Source organism: Abramis brama, assembly GCF_963993115.1.
Source record: "Abramis brama genome assembly, chromosome: 3".
Lineage (NCBI taxonomy): Eukaryota > Metazoa > Chordata > Actinopteri > Cypriniformes > Leuciscidae > Abramis > Abramis brama.
Window position 1 is genome coordinate 6,782,596 of NC_139965.1, and position 26,162 is coordinate 6,808,757.

Here is a 26,162-nt window from a genome sequence, read left to right on the forward strand (position 1 = left end):
GTCTACTAGACTTTTACGGAAAAATTTCGTTTGGTCCCCGGGGGCCACTTCCCCCCCCGCGCTGGGGCCCCCGTAAATTTTTCGTCAACGATACCAGGGACACCGAAACACCGGGGAACATGAAATTTGGTGGGCATGTAGCCCCACTAGACTTCTACGGAAAAATTTCGTTTGGTCCCCGGGGGCCACTCCCCCCGCCCCCCCCCCCCCGCGCTGGGCCCCCCCAAACCCAAAAAAATGCAGTTTTTCCTAAATAACTACCTGAACCGTGGCACAGAGGATGAAGAAATTTTTATGGTATGTTGCTCTTAAGGACCCACATCAACCTAGCCCATAATCACTCATTTGTGATTTGCGCCCCTCCCATAAAAAATGAAAATGCAATATTATTCTGCTTTAATCGCCCCTATCTTCAGTGGAGATGTTCAGAACTGCACCATATTTCATGTGTATGATTAACTTGACATCCTCTGGGGGTATCCTCTGCTAAGTTTTGTAGAATTTCATCCATGGGGGGGTATAAAATAAATTCATTTATGTGCACATTTAGTGACTGTACACTCATCGGCCTGTAGATGGTGCTGTTGAGCGAAGGGTTGCTGGTTTAGGATGATACTGTCACACACACACATGCAGGAATACAAACAAACGCAAGCATGCACACACACTGACATCCACACGCACAGACACACACCCATACACACACATACAAATCCACATGCACAGACACACACACACAAACACACACGCGCACACATGTACGCACACATACATACACGCACAAACACACACACACACACACACACACACAGACACACACATACACAAACACACACACATACACACACACACACACACAGACAGACATGCACATACTATTACTTTTTTTAGGTATATACATAAACACGCAATACAGCCAAATTACTCCACGTCATTTATTTTTGTGGAAAGCCAGTGCAGGCCTGAGCGGCGGTCATATTTTGTACCGCGATGCGGTACATCTAGTTAATTAGGATTTTAGAATTTACCTTCTGTTAATAAAGTAATTGTTTTACCAAAAATAAATAAATCTCAAATAAATCTTTGTTTTACCTCAAACAATAATAAATTGAAAACACTCAAGTATACTGCAAGTTAAATAGCAATTTACTGGAAAAATGTAAAAGGATCAAGTTTTAGGATTTGTTCAAAATGTAAAATAAAATAACAATTATGTAAATAAGCAATAGGAATTTCACCAATTCACACAGATGAATCAAAAAAATAAATCAAATACACATTTCACATATTCACTCACTTGAATTCAAAATACTCTTTAACCAAATACTAAGCCGGCAATATGAGCTCACACTTAACCTTATTCAATCGGTAAGTCTTTCATTGTCACGTTGCAGGCCTGTTTGATGCTGGGGTACGTTGTGGTCAACAAACAAACAAAAGACCGCTTCACTCAACACTGAGCAACAAACAAAACAAATACCTTAATATCCCCAATCAGAAGAGCGTGTTTCACCTCACGACGTTAGATGTCCATCAACCCCACGATCGCGGTGATTTCCTTATAAGGCCACAGGAATTCCGAGCACTCGCGTTAACTCAAGTCATCTGGACTCATCCTCATCTGAAACTGCCACGAATCCTCACGCTGACGACTCGCCAACTAAACACACAATCCATCCGAGCAAGATAGACACTGTTCAGTCTCTATAAATAGTCCATTTGCTGAATTAGTAAATGGAGGCTGGAATAAACACAACCCGAAATATTTTGTGGAAAAAGAATTCTTACCCGTCTCTGTAGTATAAGTTTCTGTTCTCGTTTTGACAACACACTAACTACATTAACTATTGAAACACATTATAGCATTAGTTATACTATATATTTTGTGAAACAATATCACACCAGATGAGCGCACGCTCTTCTCTCTCGTGCTCTCCCGATTCTTCCTCGTTCAACTTTGCCCTCAATTCTTCCCGCCCCCTTCACCTTAATCTAGAGCATTGATTGGACACCCAACATGGACAAGTGAATTCGATTGGATAAACAATAGATCAAAATACAAAAATAATAAAAATAATAAATATCAACTTAATTAACATAGAACTTATTCACAAATATATACATTTATAAAATGCACATGAAATATAAACATGTATATAAAAAAAAAACTTGTAAATTATTACACTGGGTTACACTTACAAACTCCAAACACTGACCACACGTAAAGCAAAACCGCGTTAAAGGAGCTGTATGTAAGAAATGTATTTCAATTAATCATAAAATGGCCCTGATATGTCACTAGACATTAAGAAATCATGTTCATTTCAAATACTTGTATCACTGACAACAGTAGTCCGGCCAGGATATTGTCATTTAAAAGTGAAGTTGCAGCCCTCAACTGATGTTGATGTTGTCATGTTGTGTTTTGGCCTGAAGCGCTGCCCTCCACCTATCTACCAATCACAAAGTCAGTAGTGTTTCGGCATCCGGGTTGCCAGCTCTGCTCTAGTTACCACAGCTGCAGCTCCTTGTAGCAGCCTACGTTCCTGCTGGATCCTGCAGCATATCTGGCAACCTCGAGTCAGGGGGGAGGGGGAGGGGATACAGTGATTGCAGTACCAGTTTTGACCACAATCTTACATACGGCTCCTTTAAGCTGTTCATGTATTTGCCACAAAACAGGCAAAACATCCCTCGGCCGCAGTCCATGTTCGGTCACCATACACTTCATTCACGCCATTTACTCCACATTGACAACACGAATTGACCGCGCTCACCAACAACACCTATCACCCGCTTTCACCTCATCACTTCCGGTATGTGGTCCATTCCCTTTCCGTGAAGAATCTATCATTTGTAAATTTGTTTTGGGACTGGTAAAAGTGTTTTGCATCTTGTTAATTTGTTTTCTAAAATGTTAATTTGTTTTGTCCTTGGTAAAAGTGTTTAGCCCATGTAATTGTGTTTTATGGTAGGTACATTTTTTTTCCAAAATGTCAATTTGTCTTGAGCTTTGTAAAAGTGTTTAATTTTTTGTAATGTTGCTTTGCAGATCTATACAGGTGGAGCTGGGGAAGGTGGAGGGTTTCTGAAAGCGCACAAGCTCATTGGCTGCTGATACAGCAGGAACCAATCAGCTGTGCCCTATAGAGGATGATGTGATTGCAGACTGAGTTAAAGACCGGTCAGCCAGCGCCATCTAGAGTTTCATGACAGAACTTTGTATTTGTCAATACCTGATTGTCTCCAGCAGAAATAAGAGACAGAGACTCATATATATGAATAGTGTGGCGTATCTCATCAGATGCTCATGAATAAAATAACCTCTGACTGAGATCCAGCTGTGGAGTGACTGTCCTCTCTCTGTTTTACAGTAGTAGAAACCCTCATGTGACTTTGAGACAGTAGTGATGCTCATCTCTCCTGTCGTCTGATTCTGGATCAGTGATCCGTCTTTATAGAAATCAGCGCTGAGGATCGGGGAGTTTGTAGATCGATGTAAACAGTGTAGAGTCAGAGTCTCTCCCTCAATCACAGGATCAACAGAACTCTCCAGAATCACCTCACCGTCTACAAACACAAGAAATACATCAACAGATGTAGTGATGATTAGGGCTGGGCGATTTAAATCGCGATATTGTTATGCGCATCTTGTCAGTAAAGCCGGTTCCTTGATTAGTAGTAAATTCGCCATCACCTGCTTTCAGATGGAGCAGAATTTACTACAAAGAGCTGTAGTTAACTGACAAGCTGAGCCAAATCACATCAATATCGCGGACGTATCGCGGGCGGTTCCTGCTGTGTGACGTGTGCGCAGACTGGTGCATAGATGTATATACACTAGATGTCGCATTAAAGACATTCGTTCCAATGAACTGCCGTAGCCAAGGCGACATCTAGTGTATATACATCTATGCGCACACGTCACACAGCAGGAACCGCCCGCGACTTCAGATCACTTCGACGTGGTTGTGTTATAAGAGGTAAAAACGATATAAATACTGGTCGTTTTCTCACACAAACCGCTCGTTTCGTGTCTTAGGCCATCAATGTGTACTTACGATGGGGAATTGTTTAATTTGGACGATGGGGAATTGTTTTAATTTGGACTCTGTGCATGCTCTTTGAGACCGTGACCATAGACCTGCATTATATGACTGACAGACAAGAACGGTTTGACCTAAAAATATCAAAATTGAAACTACTGCGGAAAAAAAGACACCTACATCTTGGATGCCCTTCAGGTAAGCTAAAACATACCAAAAATTTAATTTCAAAGTGAACTATCCCTTTAACCATCACTATTGTGTCCTTGAGCAAAGCATTTGACCAACGGTTTCCAGAGGGATTTAGTTCATGGAGCCATTCTGTGACAGGAATACATTACACTGGTCTTGGTCATATGATGATAAATATACTTTTGAAAAAAGGAAGAGAAAGTTGGAAAACCACAGCTCCGAAAATGTAAATATATGTATTTCATGTTCCGAGTCTAATGGCCATTGAGAACATGAGATACATGTGTTTCTATTATTGGAGATGTGGTGTGCCAACTTTGTGTTGAGCCTTTATGATAAATATACTTTATACGTTAAGGATCTCTCAAAGTTATGAACAAAAATTCTTCCAGTAACGTCAATAAAATGTTTGTTCATTGTTATCTGGTCTTTAATAATGTTCTCTAAATTAGCACAACAACTGTAGTTTCTTCATCTTTAACACTCTTGGACTCATTTAGACATCGAGTTCATTCAACACTGAGGATTTTGCTGTGTATCACGTCACTATAACTTTCCCCATTGGATTAATTAGTTTTTTTGAGGAGGACTTTTGAGTTGTTAATACAAATTAGGTTAAAATAATATTTCAGGAACATCATACTAACCTTCCAAAAAAAAATAAATAATAATAATAATCATAATAAGCTCCACTAGCACTAAGAAAAATTGACACTTTTAAAGTTTCCATCACCAAAACAAAAATGTTTTAAAAACTTTTTTAGTACAAAAATGTGTAATCTGTGAAAACACTCTTGTAACTAATAATCTGTAAATCACGTCATTCTCTCTGACTTCAGTCCAAAACTCATCAGAACTGAACTCAGTCGCTCAAGTCCTTTTCTATTCTCATGATACTCATGAAAATCTCCTGTAACCATAGTGACAGTGACTAAATATCAAAGATGGAGACGCCCATAAGACTGGAAAGTCACAATTTACATGATTTTATAATAAACCAAAACCTCCACAAAACACGCACCACACACACACACACACACACACACACACGCACACGTGTGCAGTTACTCAATAATGACTAAAAGTGAATTTCTTCAGTCCTCTTATAACAACAGATGTGGCTGAAGATTATAAGTGTTGAAATATTAATTTAAATGGTAATTAAACAGATGTGAATATGAAGACTCACCTGATACAGTCAGTGTAACAGCATCACTGAAGTCTGTGAGTGAGTCTGATCTCTCTCCTCTACACCTGTATTCAACACTGCGAGACGCATACGCTCTGAAACTGAACTCTGCTGTTGGTGTTGTATAGTCAGTGTTTCCATCTCTAATCCAGCTGTATCTCTGAATGTCTCCTCCTCTCTGTATGTCACATGTGAGAGTGACTCTCTCTCCTCTGAACACACGCTGATCTGGCTTCACCTTCATTACAGGTTTCACTGAGAAACATAGAAGTAAATATTGAAAAGCATCACAGTATCAAGATCTCTGTCATAAACTCAAAACTTCATCAGGAGAAAAACACTTAAATTAAAAATCTAGTTTGCTTATAAATTGTAATGATTACATCAACAATGTATGCATTGGTAAAAACTAAATGAAACTGATATATGTATCCAGTCTGCATGTCCTTTGTATTATTGCTCTTCCAGTTCTGACCAGTAGATGATGCTGTTTACAGTCTGAGTGTTTAAAGATCTGAACTGGGAACTTACTAACTTCTGTCTGTCTGTTCTCAAGCCCTTTTCTCTTCCAGCCCTTCAACCAAACCACACTGAATGAATAAAGCTAAGCATTGGTGCTCAAGATCTTAATGACACACAGTCAATAATTAATAAAAATGAGAAAAAAACTCACTGTGCAGAACTCATTTCTGTTTTATACAGTGGATTATGATCTTTTGAAATCAATGTCTGACTGAACTACTTTACAACTGCAAGACTGTTTGATTGATTGAATAAATAGCAGATTTCTAATGTTTTGCAGCATAAGGAACTACAGTCAGATGATTCTGTGAAATATGCAAAACATGAACATAAAACATCAGCAAAGAGACAAATGTGGGATCCTGATGAAAACATGAAGATAATAGAGTTCCGGGCAAGATGGCGTGTTGATTAGTCACTCGCTTTAGAGTCGGAAGAAAAATTGTCCCAAATTTTGATTACGTGCTTATTAAAGACACTCTAATATAAAAAGTTCAATGAAGTATGATCAAACCAGCTAGACTGATTTTTAAAGACGGGGTCAGTGAAAGAAAGCAAGCAGCGATGAGTGTTAAGGAAGCAAAGATTCAAGAGCAATCTACTGTTCACGATTACACTATGGAAGTTACACAATCAGCAAAAGAAAAGACAATGTTCCAACAACTCCGAGCAAGATTCCAGCCGGTAAGAAGAGCAAAACTTCTTTAAAAGAAACTGAGGTCTCTAACTTGACCATATTGGAAGCCATTCAAAGTTTGGAAAATAACTTTAATGAGCAACTGTCGCAACTTCGAGAGCAAGCTAAACAAACGAGCACCATGGTTGCTAGCCTTGCTAAAGCTGTGCAATTCAATGCAGAAGAAGTTAAGGAATGCAAAGGGAAAATCAATGAGCTGGAAAGATGCAACGATCGTCTGTCCAAAGAAAACGTCGAGCTTAAAGAAAGAATTCGAGAGCAGGAGAGATACAAGATGAGATGGTGTCTGAAATTGAGAGGTTTATCGGAAAGAAAAGACGAAAACGTTAGAGCAGACGTCATTCAACTATTCAGTGAGATCGCCCCCGACATGGAACGGCAGCAGCTCGAAGAAGCAGTCGACATTGTTCACAGAGTCGGTCTTAAAGAAGATAACAGGAGTAGACACGTAGTTGTCTTATTTGTGCGGAGATTTGTCAAGGAGGAGTTGTGGCGTCGATGCAAAGATTCCCGGGTGTGCAGGGAGAAAGGCGTCCGCCTTGCCGAGATGCTACCGCGAGAGGACAGGGAGGCAAGGGAGAAACTGTGGCCGCAGATTGAGCAGACTCGTCGGGATGGAAAGCGTGCTTATTTCCGTGGGCCGCACGGATACATTGAGGGTAGACGAATTGGTTAATCGTAGAAAGGTTTGATCTACTTACACTAGATGGAAAAGGAGTGTGTTAAAAGGACAAGGGACTCTTTTTGTATTTGCGAAAAAGCGTAAATAAGCTTTGAAACAAGTTCTTACAAGTTTTTTTTGTTTTGTTTTTCTCTCGTTTTAGTTATCTTCATTATCTCTAGCAATGTTCAATTGTTCAGTCACGTTTGCTTCGTTAAATGCGAGGGGTCTAAAAGATTTGGTTAAACAAAAGGCATTATTTTTATTTTGCAAAGGGCGAAAACCACAATGTCTATTATTACAAGAAACTCATTCCTCCCTAGAGGATGTTAAGTTTTGGTCTAACCAATGGGGGGATCGAATATTGTTTAGTCATGGGACTAACAAGTCTGCTGGTGTTGCAGTTTGCTTTAATAGGTTTCCAGGTGATATAATTGCATACAGGACAGATAGTCAAGGGCACTGGCTGGTGGTGGTCTTGAAAATGGATGGTTATTTTTTCATATTAACTAATGTATATGGTCATAGAACATTTACCCAAAATAAACACATGCTTGAAGATGTTGAAAAAACTTTATCAGAGTTTAAAACAATTTATCCAACAGATTTTATTATAATGGGAGGTGACTGGAATATGGCACCTGATGAATGGGAAGATAGATGGCCCACTAAATTTAATAGTCACCACTTTAATCATATAATTGGGGATTTTATGAATAATAACCATCTGATAGACATTTGGAGAAGTTTAAATTCAGGAGTTAAACAATACTCCTGGTTTAAACCTAATAACACATGTAAATCCAGGATTGACTACTGGCTCGTTGATCAATCGCTTAAAGATTTTGTCTCAGATATCTTGATTTCCAAAGCCCCATTAACGGATCATTGCATTGTAGAAATTTAACTCCGGTCTGTTAAAAAATAAAGATTATTGCACAAAGATAAAAGAATTAATAATTGAAATTGAAAATAATGAGAATATAGAGAGTTTTTGCAATAAATGGGAATTTGTAAAGTATAGAATTCGAGAATGTTCCATTAAGGTTAGCAAGGAGATTGCCAAAGAAAAAAGAAAAGAAGAAATGAATTTGTTTCAGGAAATTAGTAAATGCTGTGAAAAGACAGAATTAAACAGTGAAGATAGAAGAAAATTATTGATATTGCAAACTAAATTAGACGATATGTTTAGCAAAAGAGCTCAAGGTGCTTATGTGAGATCACGAGCAAAGTGGATAGAGGAAGGAGAAAAGAACACCTCGTATTTTTGTAATTTAGAGAAGAGAAGACAGGAAAGCAAGGCAATATCATGTTTACTGATAAATGAAGCTGAGTGTAAGGACAACAAAACCATGGAAAATGCAGTGTTTACATTTTATAAGAATCTTTACACTTCTGCATATTCCAAAATAGATTCTTCCAATTTTTTTAAATGAAATTAAGGACTTCATACCCAAGATTGATGTTTCATTTAGATAATTCTGTGAATCTGATTTAACAATAGAAGAATTGGATGGCGTAAGCATGAAATTGTCTTTAAATAAATCTCCAGGTACCGACGGGCTCACTGCTGAATTTTATAGATTTTTTTGGAAAGAAATCAGACATTTATTATTTAAGGCAATTCAAGAATGCATAGAGAAGAATGAAGCAAGGTCTAATAATACTTATTCCTAAACATGGCAAAGACAAAAGAATTTTAGATAATTTAAGACCGATTACACTTCTTAACATTGATTATAAGTTATTATCCGGAATCAATGCAGCTAGAATGAAAATAGGCCTTCCACAGATAATAAATGAGACTCAGTCTGGCTTCCTTGCTGGAAGATCTATACATAATAACATACGGTTGGTACTAGATTTGATAGATTACAGTCATACATTTATAGAAAAGGGTTTTATTGTATTTTTAGATTTTTACAAAGCCTTTGATTCAGTTGAACACCCCTTTATTTTAGAAACTCTAAATCATTTTGGTTTTGGACAAAAATTCTCAAATTTAATTTGTCTACTTTATAACGATATTAATAGCTGTGTATCTCTGGAGCACGGCACATGCTCTCGATTCGCAGTTAAGAGGGGCATTAGACAAGGCTGTAACAGTTCTCCTTTATTATTTATAATGGTCGCTGAGCTATTGTCTATTAGGATAAGAATGAATATTTCTGATGGCTTCAACATCATGGGAAAGCACATCATAATAAGTCAATTTGCGGACGACACAACGTTAATTTTAAAAGACAAAAGGCAAATTTCCAAAGCGTTAGATTCAATCAGCCAGTTTTCAAAAGCATCAGGTGTTATATTGAACACTAATAAATGTGAAATTTTAGCTTTACATGACCAGCCAGACCACTTGATTGATAATATACAGGTTAAATCTGATGTCAAATATTTGGGCATAATGGTCACCAGAAATAAAAAAGTAAGAGAAAAAGAAAATATTCTTAAAAATATTGATAAGTGTAAAGTAATTTTGAATTCGTGGCTGCAAAGGGATATAACAATTTTTGGCAGGACTCTTCTATCTAAGACGGAGAGTATATCAAGAGCCATCTACCCTGCCTTTTCATAGAAATTTCAAACAACATGATTAAATTAATAAATAAAATAAATTTCAATTTTATTTGGAAGGGTAAATGCCATTATATTCGGAAAAATGACATGATTAAGAGTTTTGAAGAGGGTGGCATGAATGCCATAGATTTTTCTGTGATGAATGGCGTACTTAAACTAAAATGGTTGAATTAATTTGTGTGTCATAGTGACTCTTTTTGGTTTAGCATCCCGAATGCAATTTTCCAGAAAATGGGGGGAATTGATTTTGTATTGCGATGTGACTATGATTTAGGCAAACTACCTGTAAAACTGTCTGATTTCCATCAGCAAGCTCTGTTGTACTGGAACCTATTGTTTAAACATAACTTTACACCACATAATACACCTCTGTGGAACAACAGATATATTTTGAGTAATAGAAAATCTTTGTTTTTAGAAACTTGGATGGAAAAAGGATTATGGGCATTAACTCATTTGATGGATAATTGTGGTATTTTTTTGAATTATAGAGATTTGTGTGAAAAATTCAATTTTCAGTGCCCAATTAAGGAATATAATAAAGTGTTAAAGGCCATTCCAGTACCCATGCAAATTATGATTAGACAGTTTGTAATGTATTCAAACTATACTTCAGAAATGAGACCACTTTGTATTGACGGAATAAATTTAAACAGTAAAGGGTTTACAAATAAGTTTATTAGGAATGTGTTATCCAAACAATATTACCCATGGTCAATTGAAAAGAAAATATGTTTTAAAAGATTTCAGTGATGATGAAGCTAAAAAAATAAGAAAGCGCTACTTATCTTACCCAGGATTGGCCCCAAGGCCAAAGAAGTGACGTTTAAAATCTTGAATGATATTTATCCGTCTAATTGTTTTTTACATGATTTAATTGGGAAAACAATTCTTGTGGATTTTGTGAAAAAGAAATTGAAACTGTAGAACATATCTTCTTTTACTGTGAATTTGTGCAAGAATTTTGGTTTACATTTCAAAGTTGGTTGCAATCTAAAGAGATATTGTTTCAGCCTTTAAATGTGAATTCAATTAAAGTTGGAGTCTTTCTGAGTGATAAATACTCAGATTTTTTGATAAACAATCTGATTGCTTTAGGTAAACACTTTATTCACAGATGCAAGTATTTAAAAATCAAACCCCATTTCAATGGATGGAAGAGTGACTTAAAGCTATTTGTGAAGTCTCTTCATTGGATGATGGACAAAAATGCCCTAAAACTCCTCTTTGTTTTGGATATGTTTAAATTATTGGACTAAGACCCTCGCCCCTTTGTTTTTTTTTTTGTTTTTTTGTTTTTTGTATTTTTGTTATGTTCTTAGATTATTCATTTCTGCCTTAAATGTTTGTACTTTAAATTTGTATATTAATAAAAAAATAAAAATAAAAAAAAACATGAAGATAATATGGTTATAAACCATATATATTAAACTACTATAACACAATTCACATTAGTTAAAAACTAAAATGTACTGCAGTAAAACACAGTACCTTGACTGAGTCCAGAGTGAACGAGGGACATCAGCACTAAAAGCAGAAGAAACACAGATATGAAGCTTTTCCATTCATTCAACACAATGTAAATCACACACTGAAACAGAGTTTATTCTACATTAGCTGAAAGTGTTTTTCTGTTGTGATGCTCATTCAGGAGAACTGATGGATTATTCTCCAGCATTTAACATCATCACACACACTGACGTCACAGGACTCGTGAACTGATACGAGAGTCGATTCAGTGATTCACTGTTTGATTCACTGTTTGATTCACTGATGCTCAACAACAATTAAGCAGTCTGAACACTGAGCTTCACAACATACAACATCATATGACATTATAGGCTAATGTAGAATATTTTATTATTTAGAAAATAAGTAATTTACGCTATTTGTACATTATTATTTCCTCTGTGTGTGACTTTGGTTTGACTTTCTGAAGCCTGAATAAAGCAGAAAATAATATTGACGCACATGCTTTTCTGTCTCATTATTGCAACATCTCTCTCTAATAACTGCATTAATAACTGCATAATGAATGTAATTTGATCTTTATGACTGATCATGCCCAAACGCGTGTTCAGCGCGTTCAGTCTGTGTTCAAAGTCGGTGTTTAAAATCTGCTGCAGTCGATGAAAACAGTCAGGTATTGTGTCAGCTAGTCGTGTGTCCCCAGCATTAGTCTGCTAATCAGTGGCTCAAACCTCCGTTACTAACTCTGAAATGACGTTTTGGAATTAGCAACGGAGGCATTGGATTAGATGCGTAAGAAATTAGTCCTACATACAAGAGCATTTTAATGACAAAAACTTTACAAACGTCTTGAAATACATAATCTGAACAATGTTTCGAGGTGTGGTAACTGTAGTATAAGCGGAATAATTGACTTCAGGCCGTTGAATTATTAGAAAAATAATGCACACCCGAGGTGTAACGGCCACTCCGTTTCGCGTCGTGACCGCATTACCACCTCGGGTGTGCATTATTTTTCTAATAATTCAACGGCCTGTCGTCAATTATTCCTTACGTAGTTCATAGAACTGAGTGCCAAAGTTATGAGGCAGAGATGTTTATTTTTGAAGTGTGAGTTCTTATAGTGTAAATGTGACAAAACTTAACTGCAAATGAGAATTATCCTGTTGTATAAAGTGAACACTTATAAAATGTACATTTTTTACAAAAATACTCTTTTGATAAGAGAACAAAGATGACAGATGTTAAAGAGAAAAGTGCAGATATGATTGATGATAGACCAAAAATGTGATTTAAATGGAAAATGTCTGAGACACTTTCTGATTGTCAAGCATTGGTGGAACATGTTCATATGTCGACGTAATGAACTTATTCTGGAAACCTGTGGTTATTCTGACACACGTGTGAACAACATCATACAACAACTAAATATGAAGTTCAGGCGAACTGGTTAAAAATAACGTCTCCGGTTACTTTCGTAACCTCGGTTCCCTGAGAGGCGGGAACGAGACATTACGTCATACTGACGTATATGGGAACTCCTTCCTTCTCCATTTCCACTGAAATCTTATAGGCTAACGCCAGCTGGAGACATCTGGCCAATTGACGCGAAACATGCAAATACTGACCGGTCCGCGGGCAGTATAAATAGCATGGGTGCGACAATAACGTCAGAATCAAGACTGAACGCTAGCACAGCTGATCAAACGGCGAGCACGGCGGCTGACGTAATGTCTCGTTCCCGCCTCTCAGGGAACCGAGGTTACGAAAGTAACCGGAGACGTTCCCTTTCAAGGCGGTCACTTCGACATTACGTCATACTGACGTATATGGGAACTGTATAGAATCCCGCCGTGAGCGCAGTGAAGATAAGCCCTGAACGGGGTCAGCTACACTCCCACAAGAGACAACAGTTCTAAGCCAGCAGCGCCGCTAGGAGCACTCAAAACTGATAGGCGAAACTAGACCAAGAAACGTCTGCTCCGACCTTACCAAAGTTGCATATCCAATGCAATGAAGCGAAGGCTGCCCTGGACAGGGCAGCACAACACCATAAGCACTCGAGCACAAGAGTTAACACAGTGTCGACGGCATTAGCGGTGACAGCTGCATAACCTTATAGCCATACACAGAGTTAACAGTACATTGGAAACTACTGCGTAATTGGAAACAGCTATGTAACATTATAGTCATAACACAGAGTTAGCAGCGATGGTACAGTAACTCTGCATAATGCAGACTACTGCACAGCTGGAGGTAACAGTTTCATGAGTACAAGAATAAAATTCACCGAACCCACAACGCTATAGGCGGTGCATCAAACTTGAAACCCTGGCGAACGTGTTCTGAGAAGACAGCCAGCATACCTAAATCCTGTAGGCATAAGCCAACATTGAAAAGCATCGAATTCAGTGAGAAAGTCTCTGTATAAAACAGTACGTCCCTAGTACCATCCACCAAGCACACAAACAGCTGGTCAGACTGCTGCCTAGTGATCCACGTACATCCGCAAAGCCCTTACAGGGCCAACAGCACTCTGAGCATCAGCATCATGTGAGGCTGACGGCTCAGCAGATAAGGCGGGCAGGGATCAATCTGTGCTCTGAACGGTGTAAGCGACTGTAGTAAGGTTCAATATTATGTTGAAAGGAAGGAAGAAGACAGGGGTCGGCTTGACTGGAACACTCACTGCTTTATTCACAAAAATAATAAATAAACAAACAAAAGGTGCGCACGTAGCGCGTTCACCGTGCCGAGCACAGCACTCACAATAAACAGATAACAAGACAACTTTCTCTCAGACAGTCGCGTTTGCGTGAGGTTCCAGTCCAACTCTCACACAAGAAGGTTCCACAGCTTGGGGCTGGGGTGCCAATCGTGCCGATTGCCTGTAGAAGCAGGACCTTCTTGAGGGGGATTGTCATGTGGGAGCCCCATAACTCTCTCAGGTCCGTGAACCGGAGAAACTGACACTCCCTTGTAGAACATAGCCGATGTACAGAAGTGCAAATCAACACATAACCGAATGTACATAACACAGTGCCAGTGGCCGTAGCGACAACAACTGTGAATACACGCAGTTAGATAATAACCCCATAATAGCATAGCACCTCAGTAAGTACACAAACACAGTCGTAGCCGTAGCTACAATTGTGAATATACGAGTTAGCACAGAATAGCCAGTTGCACTGAAGGAAACGGGGCAACATAACAACGTAGCACATGCACGTAACAGCATAGGTCACTGTACACTGTAAAAATAAAAGGTGCCTGGAGGAACCTTTTGGGGTTCTTCACTTTGCCACACCGGCGGAACCGTCTGTAGATCCTCTAGGCACCCTTTAAAAAGGGCTGGTTCTCTGAGGAACCACACAAGTTTCCTGAGGAACTCTTATATTAGGCACTGTGTGGAACCACTTTGGGTGCCTCCAGGAACCAAATTTCATTTTTTTTAAATATTTAATTTCATGTTGTTACTATGGTTACCTTTGACTTCTATTATAATAAACAAATTGAACCAAATACAAAATAAGAATTGTTTATTACATATTTGATATTCATTTTTATACATACACTTCCATGCACATGGGAAAAAAAGCTAACTATAGATTAATATCAATGAATACACAAAAAATAATATAATACATAAGCAACATGAATAATCAACCATGTATATACAATAGGCTATACAAGAAAAGATATCTCAACAAAATGCATGGAAACGCATATGTTCCACAAAATAAATCAATGTAAAAAAATTACATTTTGATTAATTAAAAATGTCAATCTTTACTTAACTTTAAAACATTTGTGTTTCAGTCCGATGGTAAGTCTGACATCACTGTTTCCAAGTCCAAAAGCTCTATCAGATGCCAAAAACAAACAAACAGTGCTAATATACACTCATTGTGCTGTGGCTTTTGAAAAGCTTAAATGTGTGACTTGAATCAACAGTGTTCATAAATGGTTGTTGAGTATTCTCATGAAACAAGATAGAGGAAGTAGAAGTAGAGGCTTCGACCCGGAAACAGTATTCCTTATGTCACAACAAGCAGAAAACATTTTCCATTATAAAAGAGTTAAGGTGCAGTAAAATGATCTGTTGTTCTGTGAATGTTCACTGGTGAATTCCAGTCATTTCAATAAGAATTTACATGGTCAGCAATTTCGTTTGTGGTCAAAAATGTCACTATGGGACCAAGTTGGTGTGAGGTACTTAAAGAGTTAGAAAAGTGAAGAGGTGCCGCAGCTTCGATTTCTGTGTGTTTTTCCTCTGTTCTGGTGGATGGTCCAGGCACTTCAGTGATTTTCAGGTCTACAGGAGGATTTTTATTCTTGTTCAAACTTGTATTTCAGCTTACCGAGATCCCTGCAAAGTACAAAATTTACTGTTAGTAAGGTTATTAAAGTGATAGTTGTGAAATTTAAATAATTTCCTCAGCCTTGTGACGTTCCAAACCTGTTTGACTTTCTGTCTGTGGAACCCAAAAGCAGATCTCAGGCATAATGCAACCCCAGCCACCGTTCGATTTCACTGCATGAAACAAGCAGAAAAAAATTGTGTAAATCATTCAGGAAACCATTCTTATGTGCACTTGTCTAGTGCAATTCAATGCAACAATTTATGTAAAAATGGTTAAGCTCCAAAAATGTCCCAGAAAAGATCCTAAAAATAATCAATGAGTTCACAACTCATGTGTTATGGGTTGTGTTGTAAGTCTTCTGAAGCTATAATAGCTTTTTCCTTTTTTTTTGTCGAAAAAGACTAAACTTTAAGTTATAATTCAGAGTTAAAATGTATTATATTCAAATGCAAATGATAAAGATCTAAGAAAAAAATGCATAGCATTATTTGTAACCCAAACCTAATATTATTTTTCTGAGTAACATGAATGAGATTTGAGAGCATGAGGGAAGATTTTCAGAGAATAACTGATTAAAAAAACACTAGTACACAGTCAAACAATACAATTGTTTGCACACAGAGAAAGTTCATAGTAATAAAGTACTTGCATGTGGTGCAGGTAACTTACTGTAATTCAATGTTGCCACTGAAATGTTCAGATTATTTTAGAAATGTAATGGTTGTTCTGGGGATACAAAAGAAAAAAAGCTGATTATTCACAACATAATATTTATTGACCAGTAAATGGCTTTAAAATTGTAATGTATTTGAGAGAATGAGGACACATGTAGTAAGTAAAGTTAGGCTAAACAATAACAGACCAAACTATATTAACCTGCTTTTGTTATTCATAACAAACGCCAATGACAGCAGGAATCAGCTAAATTAGTTAGGCTATATCAGCAAATTGAAGACACAGTTGTACAGAATATGTTGAATTGAATGACTAAATCAATCTAAGACAATAAGTCAATAATTTCCATTTGTTCATTAGATCAACGTAAGTAACGTTAGTTAGCATCGCGGCTAAAACCTTCATACCAGATACTGTGCAATAAACGAGTGGTAAACACTGTAAAAACGTAGTAATGTATAATAAATTTAATTTATATATATGTGTGTTTGAATATATAGTGAGTAGACTCTGTATTTATATTTATTTGCGAGTTTACAAACCTTGTAACGGAGAGCCGAACAAACGGTGGAAGCTTTGATGAGGGGAGCCGTTACTTTCAAACCCGATGACGTCAGTGGATACAGCGCGAGCATCACTGAAGTGACGACAGCAGAGGAATAGCAGCAGTTTCGTGACAGAATACAACTTTTCTCCTCCTGGTTCTTCTTCTTCATAATATTATTATTATTTAGTGTTGTTTTTTAAGGTTTAAATTACTTAATAAAATAGCCTAGGCCTATACTAAATATATGTAACCCAAGTGAAAAAGACGTAGGTTACTGTTAAATGTATTAAAATGCATTAAAGTATATTTGTATTGTAGTAGGTCTACTAAAAACACACTCAAGTACATTTTTAATACATAGTACGTCTTTTTCACCTGGGTATGTATACTGAATCAAACTTAAGTAGCCTATAATAATAATAATAATAAGAATAATAATAGGATAATAATAATCTTATTCTGGCCTCACTGAACCATTGGGTTCCTCCAGATGCTGGCTTTAACATAAGAGATCTTCCAGGAACCACTTAAATGTTAAAAGATCTTCCAATAACCCTTTTATCACATTCAAGTTCCTCTATTTTCCCCCAAAGCACTTGAGGTCTCATGGTAATGAAAAGGTGACTCCAGAACCTCTGAACTAAATACAAAGTGCTTAAAGGATCCCATAAGTTCCAGCAAGAACCTCAAAGATTGTCAATGCTCCTCCAGTAACCCTACTATAGGAGAAAGATCTTAGAGGCACCTAAATTACATTTTGAAGTTCCTTGAGTATCCGACAGGATATTTGAGGCTCCTTTAGTTTTTACAGTGTAGCGCCAACTTAATATACGCAGTTAGCTCAGTATAGGCACTGAAGGATACGGGGCAACACCGCAGCATGAACACATCCATGTGTAATAAATGCAGCGCAGGTCGCCGTATTGACAGAGACTGTGAATATGCACAGTTCGACTGGGATAGCTAGTTGCACTGAAAGATACAGGGCAACATGACTGCATAACACAAGTGCGTAAAGAATAGCGCATCCATGTACGTACATAAACGCAGCGTAGTAGCGACAGAAACTGTGTAGAGACAGAAACTGAGATGCACAGTTAGATTAGGATGGCTAGCTGCACTGAAGGAAACGGGGCAGCATTACAGCATAACACATCCGTGTACATACATCCAGAAACTGTGAATATGCACGGATAAATTAGGATAGCTAGTTTTGCACTGAAGGAAGCAGGGCAACAAATAGCAAAAACAGGTCCTTGTACGTACATAAGTGCAGTGTAGTCGCCGTAGCGACAGAACTGTGAATATGCACAGTTAGATAGGACAGCTGGTTGTTGCACTATAGAGGGCAACATAACAGCATAACACAACAGTGTGCACATTTTAAACATCTGTGTGTATAATGCAGTGCAAGTCACCGAAGCGACCGAAACGGCATGAATATGCGCAGTTCAAACACAATGGTCAGTTACGTTGAAGGGCAACATAACAGCATAACGCTTCAGTGTGTACACAGATGCAGCGCAAGTCGCCGTAGCGACAAACTGTGACTATGCACAGTTAGATAGGATAGCTAGGTGCACTGAAGGGTACAGGGCAACGTAATAGCATAGTTACATTAGTGTGTACAAAAACACAGCGTCAGAGGCATAGCGACATCGACTGTGAATACGTAATCAGAATAGCCGGTTGCACTGAGGATACAGGGCAATATTTAGCGGCGTAATCATAACACATATCAGTGCGTAGTGTGTACACAGCGAGTAGTCAGAATAGCCATTTGCACTGAAGGACACAGGGCAATATATAGCGGCATAAATCATAACACATATCAGTGTGTAGAGTGTACATAAACACAGCGTCAGCTGCATCGCGCAACAACTGTGAATACGTAGTAGTCAGAATAGCCATTTGCACTGAAGGATACAGGGCAATTTATAGCGGCGTAAATCATAACACATATCAGTGTGTAGAGTGTACATAAACACAGCGTCAGTTGCATCGCACGACAACTGTGAATACGTAGTAATCAGAATAGCCATTTGCACTGAAGGATACAGGGCAATATACAACGGCAAAATTCATAACACATATCAGTGTGAAGAGTGTACATAAACAGCGTCAGGTGCATCGTGCAACAACTGTGAATACGTACTGCGTATAATCACAATAGCCATTTGCACTGAAGGATACAGGGCAATATACAACGGCAAAAATCATACACATAACAGTGTGTAGTGCGTACGTAACACAGCATCAGTTGCATCGCGCAACAACTGTGAATACGTACTGCGTATAATCACAATAGCCATTTGCACTGAAGGATACAGGGCAATATACAACGGCAAAAATCATAACACGTATCAGTGTGTAGTGTGTACATAAACAGCGTCAGGTGCATCGTGCAACAACTGTGAATACGTACTGCGTATAATCACAATAGCCATTTGCACTGAAGGATACAGGGCAATATACAACGGCAAAAATCATACACATAATAGTGTGTAGTGCGTACGTAACACAGCGTCAGTTGCATCGCACAATAACTGTGAATACGTAGTAATCAGAATAGCCAGTTGCACTGAAAAATACAGGGCAATATATAATGGCATAAATCCTAACACATAACAGTGTGCGGTGTGTACGTAACACAGCGTCAGTTGCATCACACAACAACTGTGAATACGTAGTAATCAGAATAGCCAGTTGCGCTGAAGGACACAGGGCAATATCGTGGCATAAGCATAACACACACATATCAGTGTACATAAACACAGCGTCAGTGGCATCGCACAACAACTATGAATACATATTTGACTCAGAATAGCCAGTTGCACTGAAGGATACAGGGCAATTATAGCGGCATAAATCATGAACACATATCAGTGTGCGGTGTGTAAGTAAACACAGCGTCATTTGCATCGCACGACAACTGTGAATACGTGGTAATCAGAATAGCCATTTTGCACTGAAGGAAACAGGGTAATATATAACGGCACAAATCATAGCACATATCAGTGTGCACAAACACAGCGTCAGTGGCGTAGCGACAACAACTGTGAATACGTAGTTAAATCAGAACGGCCAGTTGCACTGAAGGATACAGGGCAGCCTGACAACATAAGCTGTAAGCACATCAGTAATGTTACGTAGGCCCAGCGTCAACAGCATAAGCGGTAACGACTGCGCAACCCCGTAGTCAAGACTGACTAGAAGGGGGGTAAACACTTCCATTGTCAGAGGGGAGCGTCTGAGGCAAGCCAGGGAAGGACCCACGTCTGGCGCGGCGCTCTCCGTGGCCCGTGTCGCCACATTCCCGGTCCCGCCCTCTGCCAACGGTGAAGATCCGGTTCATACGGGTTCGGAGCCGATTTGGGGCTTAGCCGAATTTAGGCGGGGCGAGGTACCGACGAAGAGAGACATCGAGGAAGGCTGGACCGTAATAGAGACTCATAGCATCCGCACTTCCGCGCCTTTTAGACACGAAGCCATGGCCTTTGCCTCGTCTCTCTAGACGCGCGTCTTGCGCACGACTTACCATAGGACGTCGTGGAAGACGGAGTCTTTCTTGAAGTAGCCTGGCTGAGATACCGGGCTAAGTATCCTTTTCAACGGAGCTTATCGCGTCGAGTCCTTCTAGCGAGCCCGCGAAAAGGACCGGAGTGGCGACGGGCAGCGTCAACTCGTCTTTGGGCGGGAGAGGGCCCACCAGCGGCCTGCTGGTGGCAGTGGGCCTCATCCCCGCTGATGCCCGGGTTATTCCCCTGAGGGCGCGCACTGGCAGACCGGCACATGCCTGTCGTCCGTGAGTGCTCCTCGGTTGATCCTTTTTGTGAGGGTAGAGCGAGTCAATAGGACCCGCACATATCTGGCATGTAGTAGCAGCCATCGGATGCGGGGAGGAAACATGGTGAGTAACCTCTATTGCAACTTCCACGATGACTTCAGATAAGACTTCTAGCATGAAGAAAGAGATTCTGACGTTACTGTCGCGCCCATGCTATTTATACTGCCCGCGGTCCGGTCAGCATTTGCATGTTTCGCGTCAATTGGCCAGCTGTCTCCAGCTGGCGTTAGCCTATAAGATTTCAGTGGAAATGGAGAAGGAAGGAGTTCCCATATACGTCAGTATGACGTAATGTCGAAGTGACCGCCTTGAAAGGGAACTGAAACGTGTCTCAGAAAAGAGAAGTTAGTTCTGAGAAAAGCTCTACTTTGTTTGATAAACTGTGTGTCCGCATGACAGTGAAATGTAATTGGCCAGATACTTTTTGCAGTTATTTCTCAATAAGAGAGTCAGAGAGAAAGAGAAGTGATAGAGAAGATGATTGTGTGTTCGGTCTCTGTTCTCAAACTCTCTGAGTCTCTGATGGAGAGATAATTTAAAGATACAGCATCATTCAACACTAACTCACATCAACACAAATACATCTGATTTATCTCAACTACTTGAAATATGAAGAAAGATATTACAACAAAACTAAGCAAAAATACAAGCACACATTGCCTCCATCTTTCACACGCATTATCACACAGATAAATGCATCATAAACCTCTTCATCTGATCAACACGTAACATCATCACATAAGATCTGATCAATACATAAAACAATAAGCAGTGAGACTGTGGGTTCATACTCTCCTACAATCATTATTATATCCCATCTTCAGCTGAATACATCGCATTAGGAACAGAAAACAGAAGATAGTAAAGAATATGATCAAATACTCACAGATGAGAGGCAGTGCACAGGAGCCCATACTGTCACATTAATAGACTGTGTTAACAGCACTGTGTTAAAACACACACTTCCTGTGTCTGTCATTCCACACTTCAAGAAGAGATGAGTGAGGAAGAGACAAAACTCTACACAGAAATACACAGATAAAGAAAAGAGAGATCCAGTCTAAGATATTTAGTTATTAATTTATGTGTGTGTGTGTGTCTGAAATGTAACCCTGACCGTTTTATTTGCCAAATTTCTATGTCACTGTCCATCTTTATTATGGGGTTCAGGGGGCACTTTTTTTTTAAAGTGGAAAATGAATTATTTTCAAATATAGGCTTATGCATTTATAGTGTGTATATTAACATATATATATATTTTAAAATGACATTATAATTATACATGTACATTATGGGCCCTATTTTAACGATCTGAAACGCAAGTATCAAACGCGAAACGCAAGTAACTTTGTGGGCGGATCTCGGCAAAATCTAAAATGTGTTGGTCTGAAGTCGCTTCATTATTCATAGGTGTGGTTTGGGCGTAACGTGAAATAAACCAATCAGAGCGACATCTCACATTCCCTTTAAGAGCAGGCGCGCTTCCGACGTTCTCGTCAGGGCCGTAAAACACAGAGAAGTGACATTGGGGATGGAGAAACACACCCAGATTAGCTTCGGTTAAATAGGCGTATAATAATTTGGGTAAATGTGTAAACTAGATTTATGCCTATTTTTTCACATCTTCATGGACACAACAATGATTTCCCTCGTGTGTTAATATTTTTCCTTGTAATAATGTATGGTTTTCTAAAACTGCAAAATAGCACCAGGGAACGTTTGCGCTGGAACTCGCCTCCTCTTTGCGCTGAACCATTCAAAAGTTAATTTCCTAATTTACCGACGTGCGTCTGTGGAGGGAAAAGTCTGCTGTGCGCGTGTGCAAACTAGGTGTCGGTGTACAAAGTCAATTGCGCTGGGTGCAAGATAGAGCCCAATATATTTTGAATAGAATTACGATTACTGTAGGCTAATATATGTAGCAGGGCATTCAGTTACTTTTGAAAGGACAAAAATAAGGTGTCAGTGTATTTCATTAGACTTTAACTTTGCCAGCTATAAAAAAATCTACCATTTCCTCACGTTTTACCACTGATTTTTAGTGACAGTCGATATGCATGGGCCACTGGCGATGACAGTTCCCCCCTCTCCCCTCTCCCCTCAACCAAGTGCCATACCACACCCACTCTCCTCCCTTCTTCTCACAGCCATCCACGCCCATTAAAGTTGCATTTTTCAAAAATATTGTGAGCTAGACTTGAGCTGAAATAGGGGGGTTTCATGACCCTTTAAAACATCATGCAGGAAGTTAAAACATTTTCATGTCACTCAACATGACAGAACTGGTCATAATCTTAGGATATTAAGTTTGCCCATATCTTCTAATAGAACAGCACAACTTTCATAGCCCAAGATTTCCTTATAAATTCAAAGCACACAGAAACAAATGAAGAGTTTGGTTCCAAAACGCGATAAACGCCATTTTTAAAAAAATTGAGTTCCCACAAAAATCAGTATTGTATAGGGTCGATATTGAAAAGTCAATTTTAAATTTTACGTTAAATGCGATATCCGCCGTGTTATTCTGTCATGTTTTCTCCCTTTCTTTCCAAACCGCGTCAAACGCCAGTCTCCTTTCTCTGCAGAATGCGATAAATCCGCTCAACCAATCACAGCGCACCATTCCACGCATTGTAAACAGTAACGGCGGCGCTCTGAATACACCCGGCATCCTAGTTTTTCCTATCTACTTTGTACTTTTTGATCAACAATCAAACAAAATCTTTTATAATTTTGATGGCATTGATGAACCTCTGGTGGTTTCTGCGGTAGGGAAGAAATGTAAGCCATCGAAATCTAATCATTTACGTGAGGAGATTAAGAAGACGAGGCGCGGGAGGAGGAAAAATGCGGCTGTTGCTTGTTCTCACACGACAGCATCAAACTTCTGTCACACTGACACGTTGAACCCAGGGGATCTTTTGAAAAACTTTCAGTTGTTTTACTCAAAGTCAACGAAAACCGAGCAGGACCAAGCCATTTTACAGATGATCGCCGTCAAAAAAGTTCAGGAGGTATTTCCTAGCGATAGCTGATTGAATGTATTTTTAGTCCAGTGCCTGTAATAAGATATTGACCGAGTTCAGAGGCTGTCATATGTGGATCAACTTATTTTGTTGTGTATTTTCAACAGTTTCAATATGAAAATTAACTTTTATATTGATTCAATGGATTAATTGCATTTTGAAAAAAAAGTGTCATGAATTTATTGCATTTTGGGGAAAAAATTATCAGTTTTTATAATACATCTTTGAAAATCAAAATCTGGATTTGAATTTTTTTTTTTTTATTATAACCTAAAGATGCTATGTGAAAGTTTGAAACAGAAAATAGTGGTTTTCATCTTGCCACATTCTTGGTAAAGAAAACACATTTTTACTCAAATTAATCAAAATGGATTTATCGCGTTTTGGAACCAAACTCTTCAAATCAACACAATTTGCATGTCTCTCTGAGAAAAGTGCTGGCCATCGTACTTTAATTTGTGACACTGGTGGCTCCTCCGAATATGTGAAACACTGAAGCCTCTTAAAAATTACACCGGTCACAGTTCACATTTGATGTTGCTTTAAGCAATGTTGAGGAGGCTTATAAACCATATGTAATGGAGATGGAACACCGTGTGTTTGGTATCTATGGACCCTAAGCTAACATAAGCATGCATGTAATGTGTTTATAAAGGAAGTATGAGTGAAAAATGTACAATAAACGAAAATTTGAGTTTTGTCATTTATTACTGAAAATCACACCTCACACAACAAGAGTGAACAGTTTTTCAACAAAAAATATATTTTTCAAACCCTTTGCTTGACAGACATTTGTAATTGTTCAATCAAATATGTAAAGAACAATGAAATAATGACCTTTTTTTTACAAACAGTCCCAGGCGTTTTTTCTTAGGCATGCCAGTGAGCAAAGCAAGGCCTCTCCAGGAAGTTGCAGAGGGGCACATGGCATGCCCCACACTGCCAGAGGGTCTTGTTGTACACTCTGCTTGCCTTGCAGTGCTGCAGTACTTTCTGATATCTGCAGGCTTGTGTGTAGGGTTTGCTTGGTCCAAGGGGGCAATGGGCAGGGGTGTGTGATGAGCTGTCCTGTCTGCAGCCACTGTTACCTCAGTTGTCACCCCGGCAAGTTGAGCACAGAGCTCCTCCATAAAGGCTCTGTGTGTCAGCGGTGTAGTCTTTTGCTCTTTACACAGTTCTTTGTGGAGGATGTAGCTGTTGCATGTGGCTATGCCCACAAAGTGTAAGAACACAGTCTTATACCATCTATGTGCTTTGTGGTGAGCAGAGGTGTACTGGATGAGCTGATCGGACAAGTCCACACCCCCCATGTATTTGTTGTATTCCACAACTGGAGTAGGAACTGGAATGCTCACTTTCTCCCAGGTTCCATCTCTCTTTTTTTGACTTCTCGCGACCTTCTCAGATGTGTAGGCTTGATGGATGGTCGAGCAGATGGACACCTCTCTTGTGTCCATCCTAGGGTGACCACCCGTCCCGCTTGGTGTTGTACCGCACAGCATTTTCACCCTTTGTCCCGCACGTCGCATATTGAGAAAATGTCCCGCATTTTCATCAGTCTGTTGGTTTTTAATTATCATATTAAGAAAACGTGCATGCGTTCTTTTGCCTTTTTAAGAAAGCATTTTATTTATTATTTTTGCGGCGTAGTTTTTCACCTATATTTAACAGCGCTTCATCAGAAGTACAAACACAACAGCCGTTTTTAAAATCCTATCCAATGGTTGAAAGTAAAGGAGTAAACACGGTCACTATAGGTTGTGACGGCTGTCAATCAAAATGTGGAGCAGTGATTCGTTCCATGTGTTCCCTGTCAGAAAACAAATGGATAATTCGGTAAAGTAAAATTAAAATTTAACAGAATTTATCAACTTGTTGCCTTCTGAGGTTGTTTTAATTAACATCCTTTCTAAAAATATGAAAGTTTTTGGTTTACTTTATTCTTAAAATATAAGACTGTCAATGATCTAATTTTATGTTGTTTTGTATTTTATTTGTTCATTATTAATTTTGTTGGATTTTAGTTGGACTTGGTCAGAACTGTTTATAAAATAGTTATCTGCATGATGCTGCTGCCTTTGGGCTGAGTGAGGTTGAATTTAAATGACATGTAAAATAAAGACTATGTTACATTGTTATGTAATGGTGTTTTCTGGAAGGGACTAAAGAACAAATCATTTTGATCAGCTGAAAGCCAGAATACAAATGTTTTAAGTTAGATAAACATTAGGCTATATAACAGTTTCAGGTTATGTTTTAGTGTCGGTAACATGTCCCACACAAACGTAGAATCGTGTCATCGCTAGGGCCGAGGTCAACCACCACTCCGGAGGAGCTACACCAAGG

General features: G+C 38.9%; 1 protein-coding gene and 1 long non-coding RNA gene across 3 annotated transcripts in view; both read right to left on the reverse strand.

Moving 5' to 3' along the window:
* LOC311079216 overlaps positions 1 to 16,497 on the reverse strand; it is a 246,342-nt gene extending 229,845 nt beyond the window's left edge. Inside the window, exons 1-3 of one of the 2 annotated variants that reach the window (XR_014605363.1) lie at positions 16,391 to 16,497; positions 15,817 to 15,891; positions 15,156 to 15,726 (exon numbers count right to left, since the gene is read on the reverse strand). This is a non-coding gene — a long non-coding RNA (uncharacterized lncRNA). Of the gene's footprint in view, positions 1 to 14,734; positions 15,727 to 15,816; positions 15,892 to 16,390 lie in introns of those variants that run through there. The other variant, XR_014605364.1, reaches the window with a different exon arrangement.
* LOC311079156 (Fc receptor-like protein 5) overlaps positions 1 to 21,741 on the reverse strand; it is a 353,766-nt gene extending 332,025 nt beyond the window's left edge. The window contains exon 1 of the mRNA XM_084108360.1: positions 21,677 to 21,741. Coding sequence (XP_083964486.1) covers positions 21,677 to 21,704 — 28 coding nt within the window. The 5' untranslated portion in view covers positions 21,705 to 21,741. The remainder of the gene's footprint in view (positions 1 to 21,676) is intronic.
* Between the last annotated feature and the right edge of the window lie 4,421 nt (positions 21,742 to 26,162).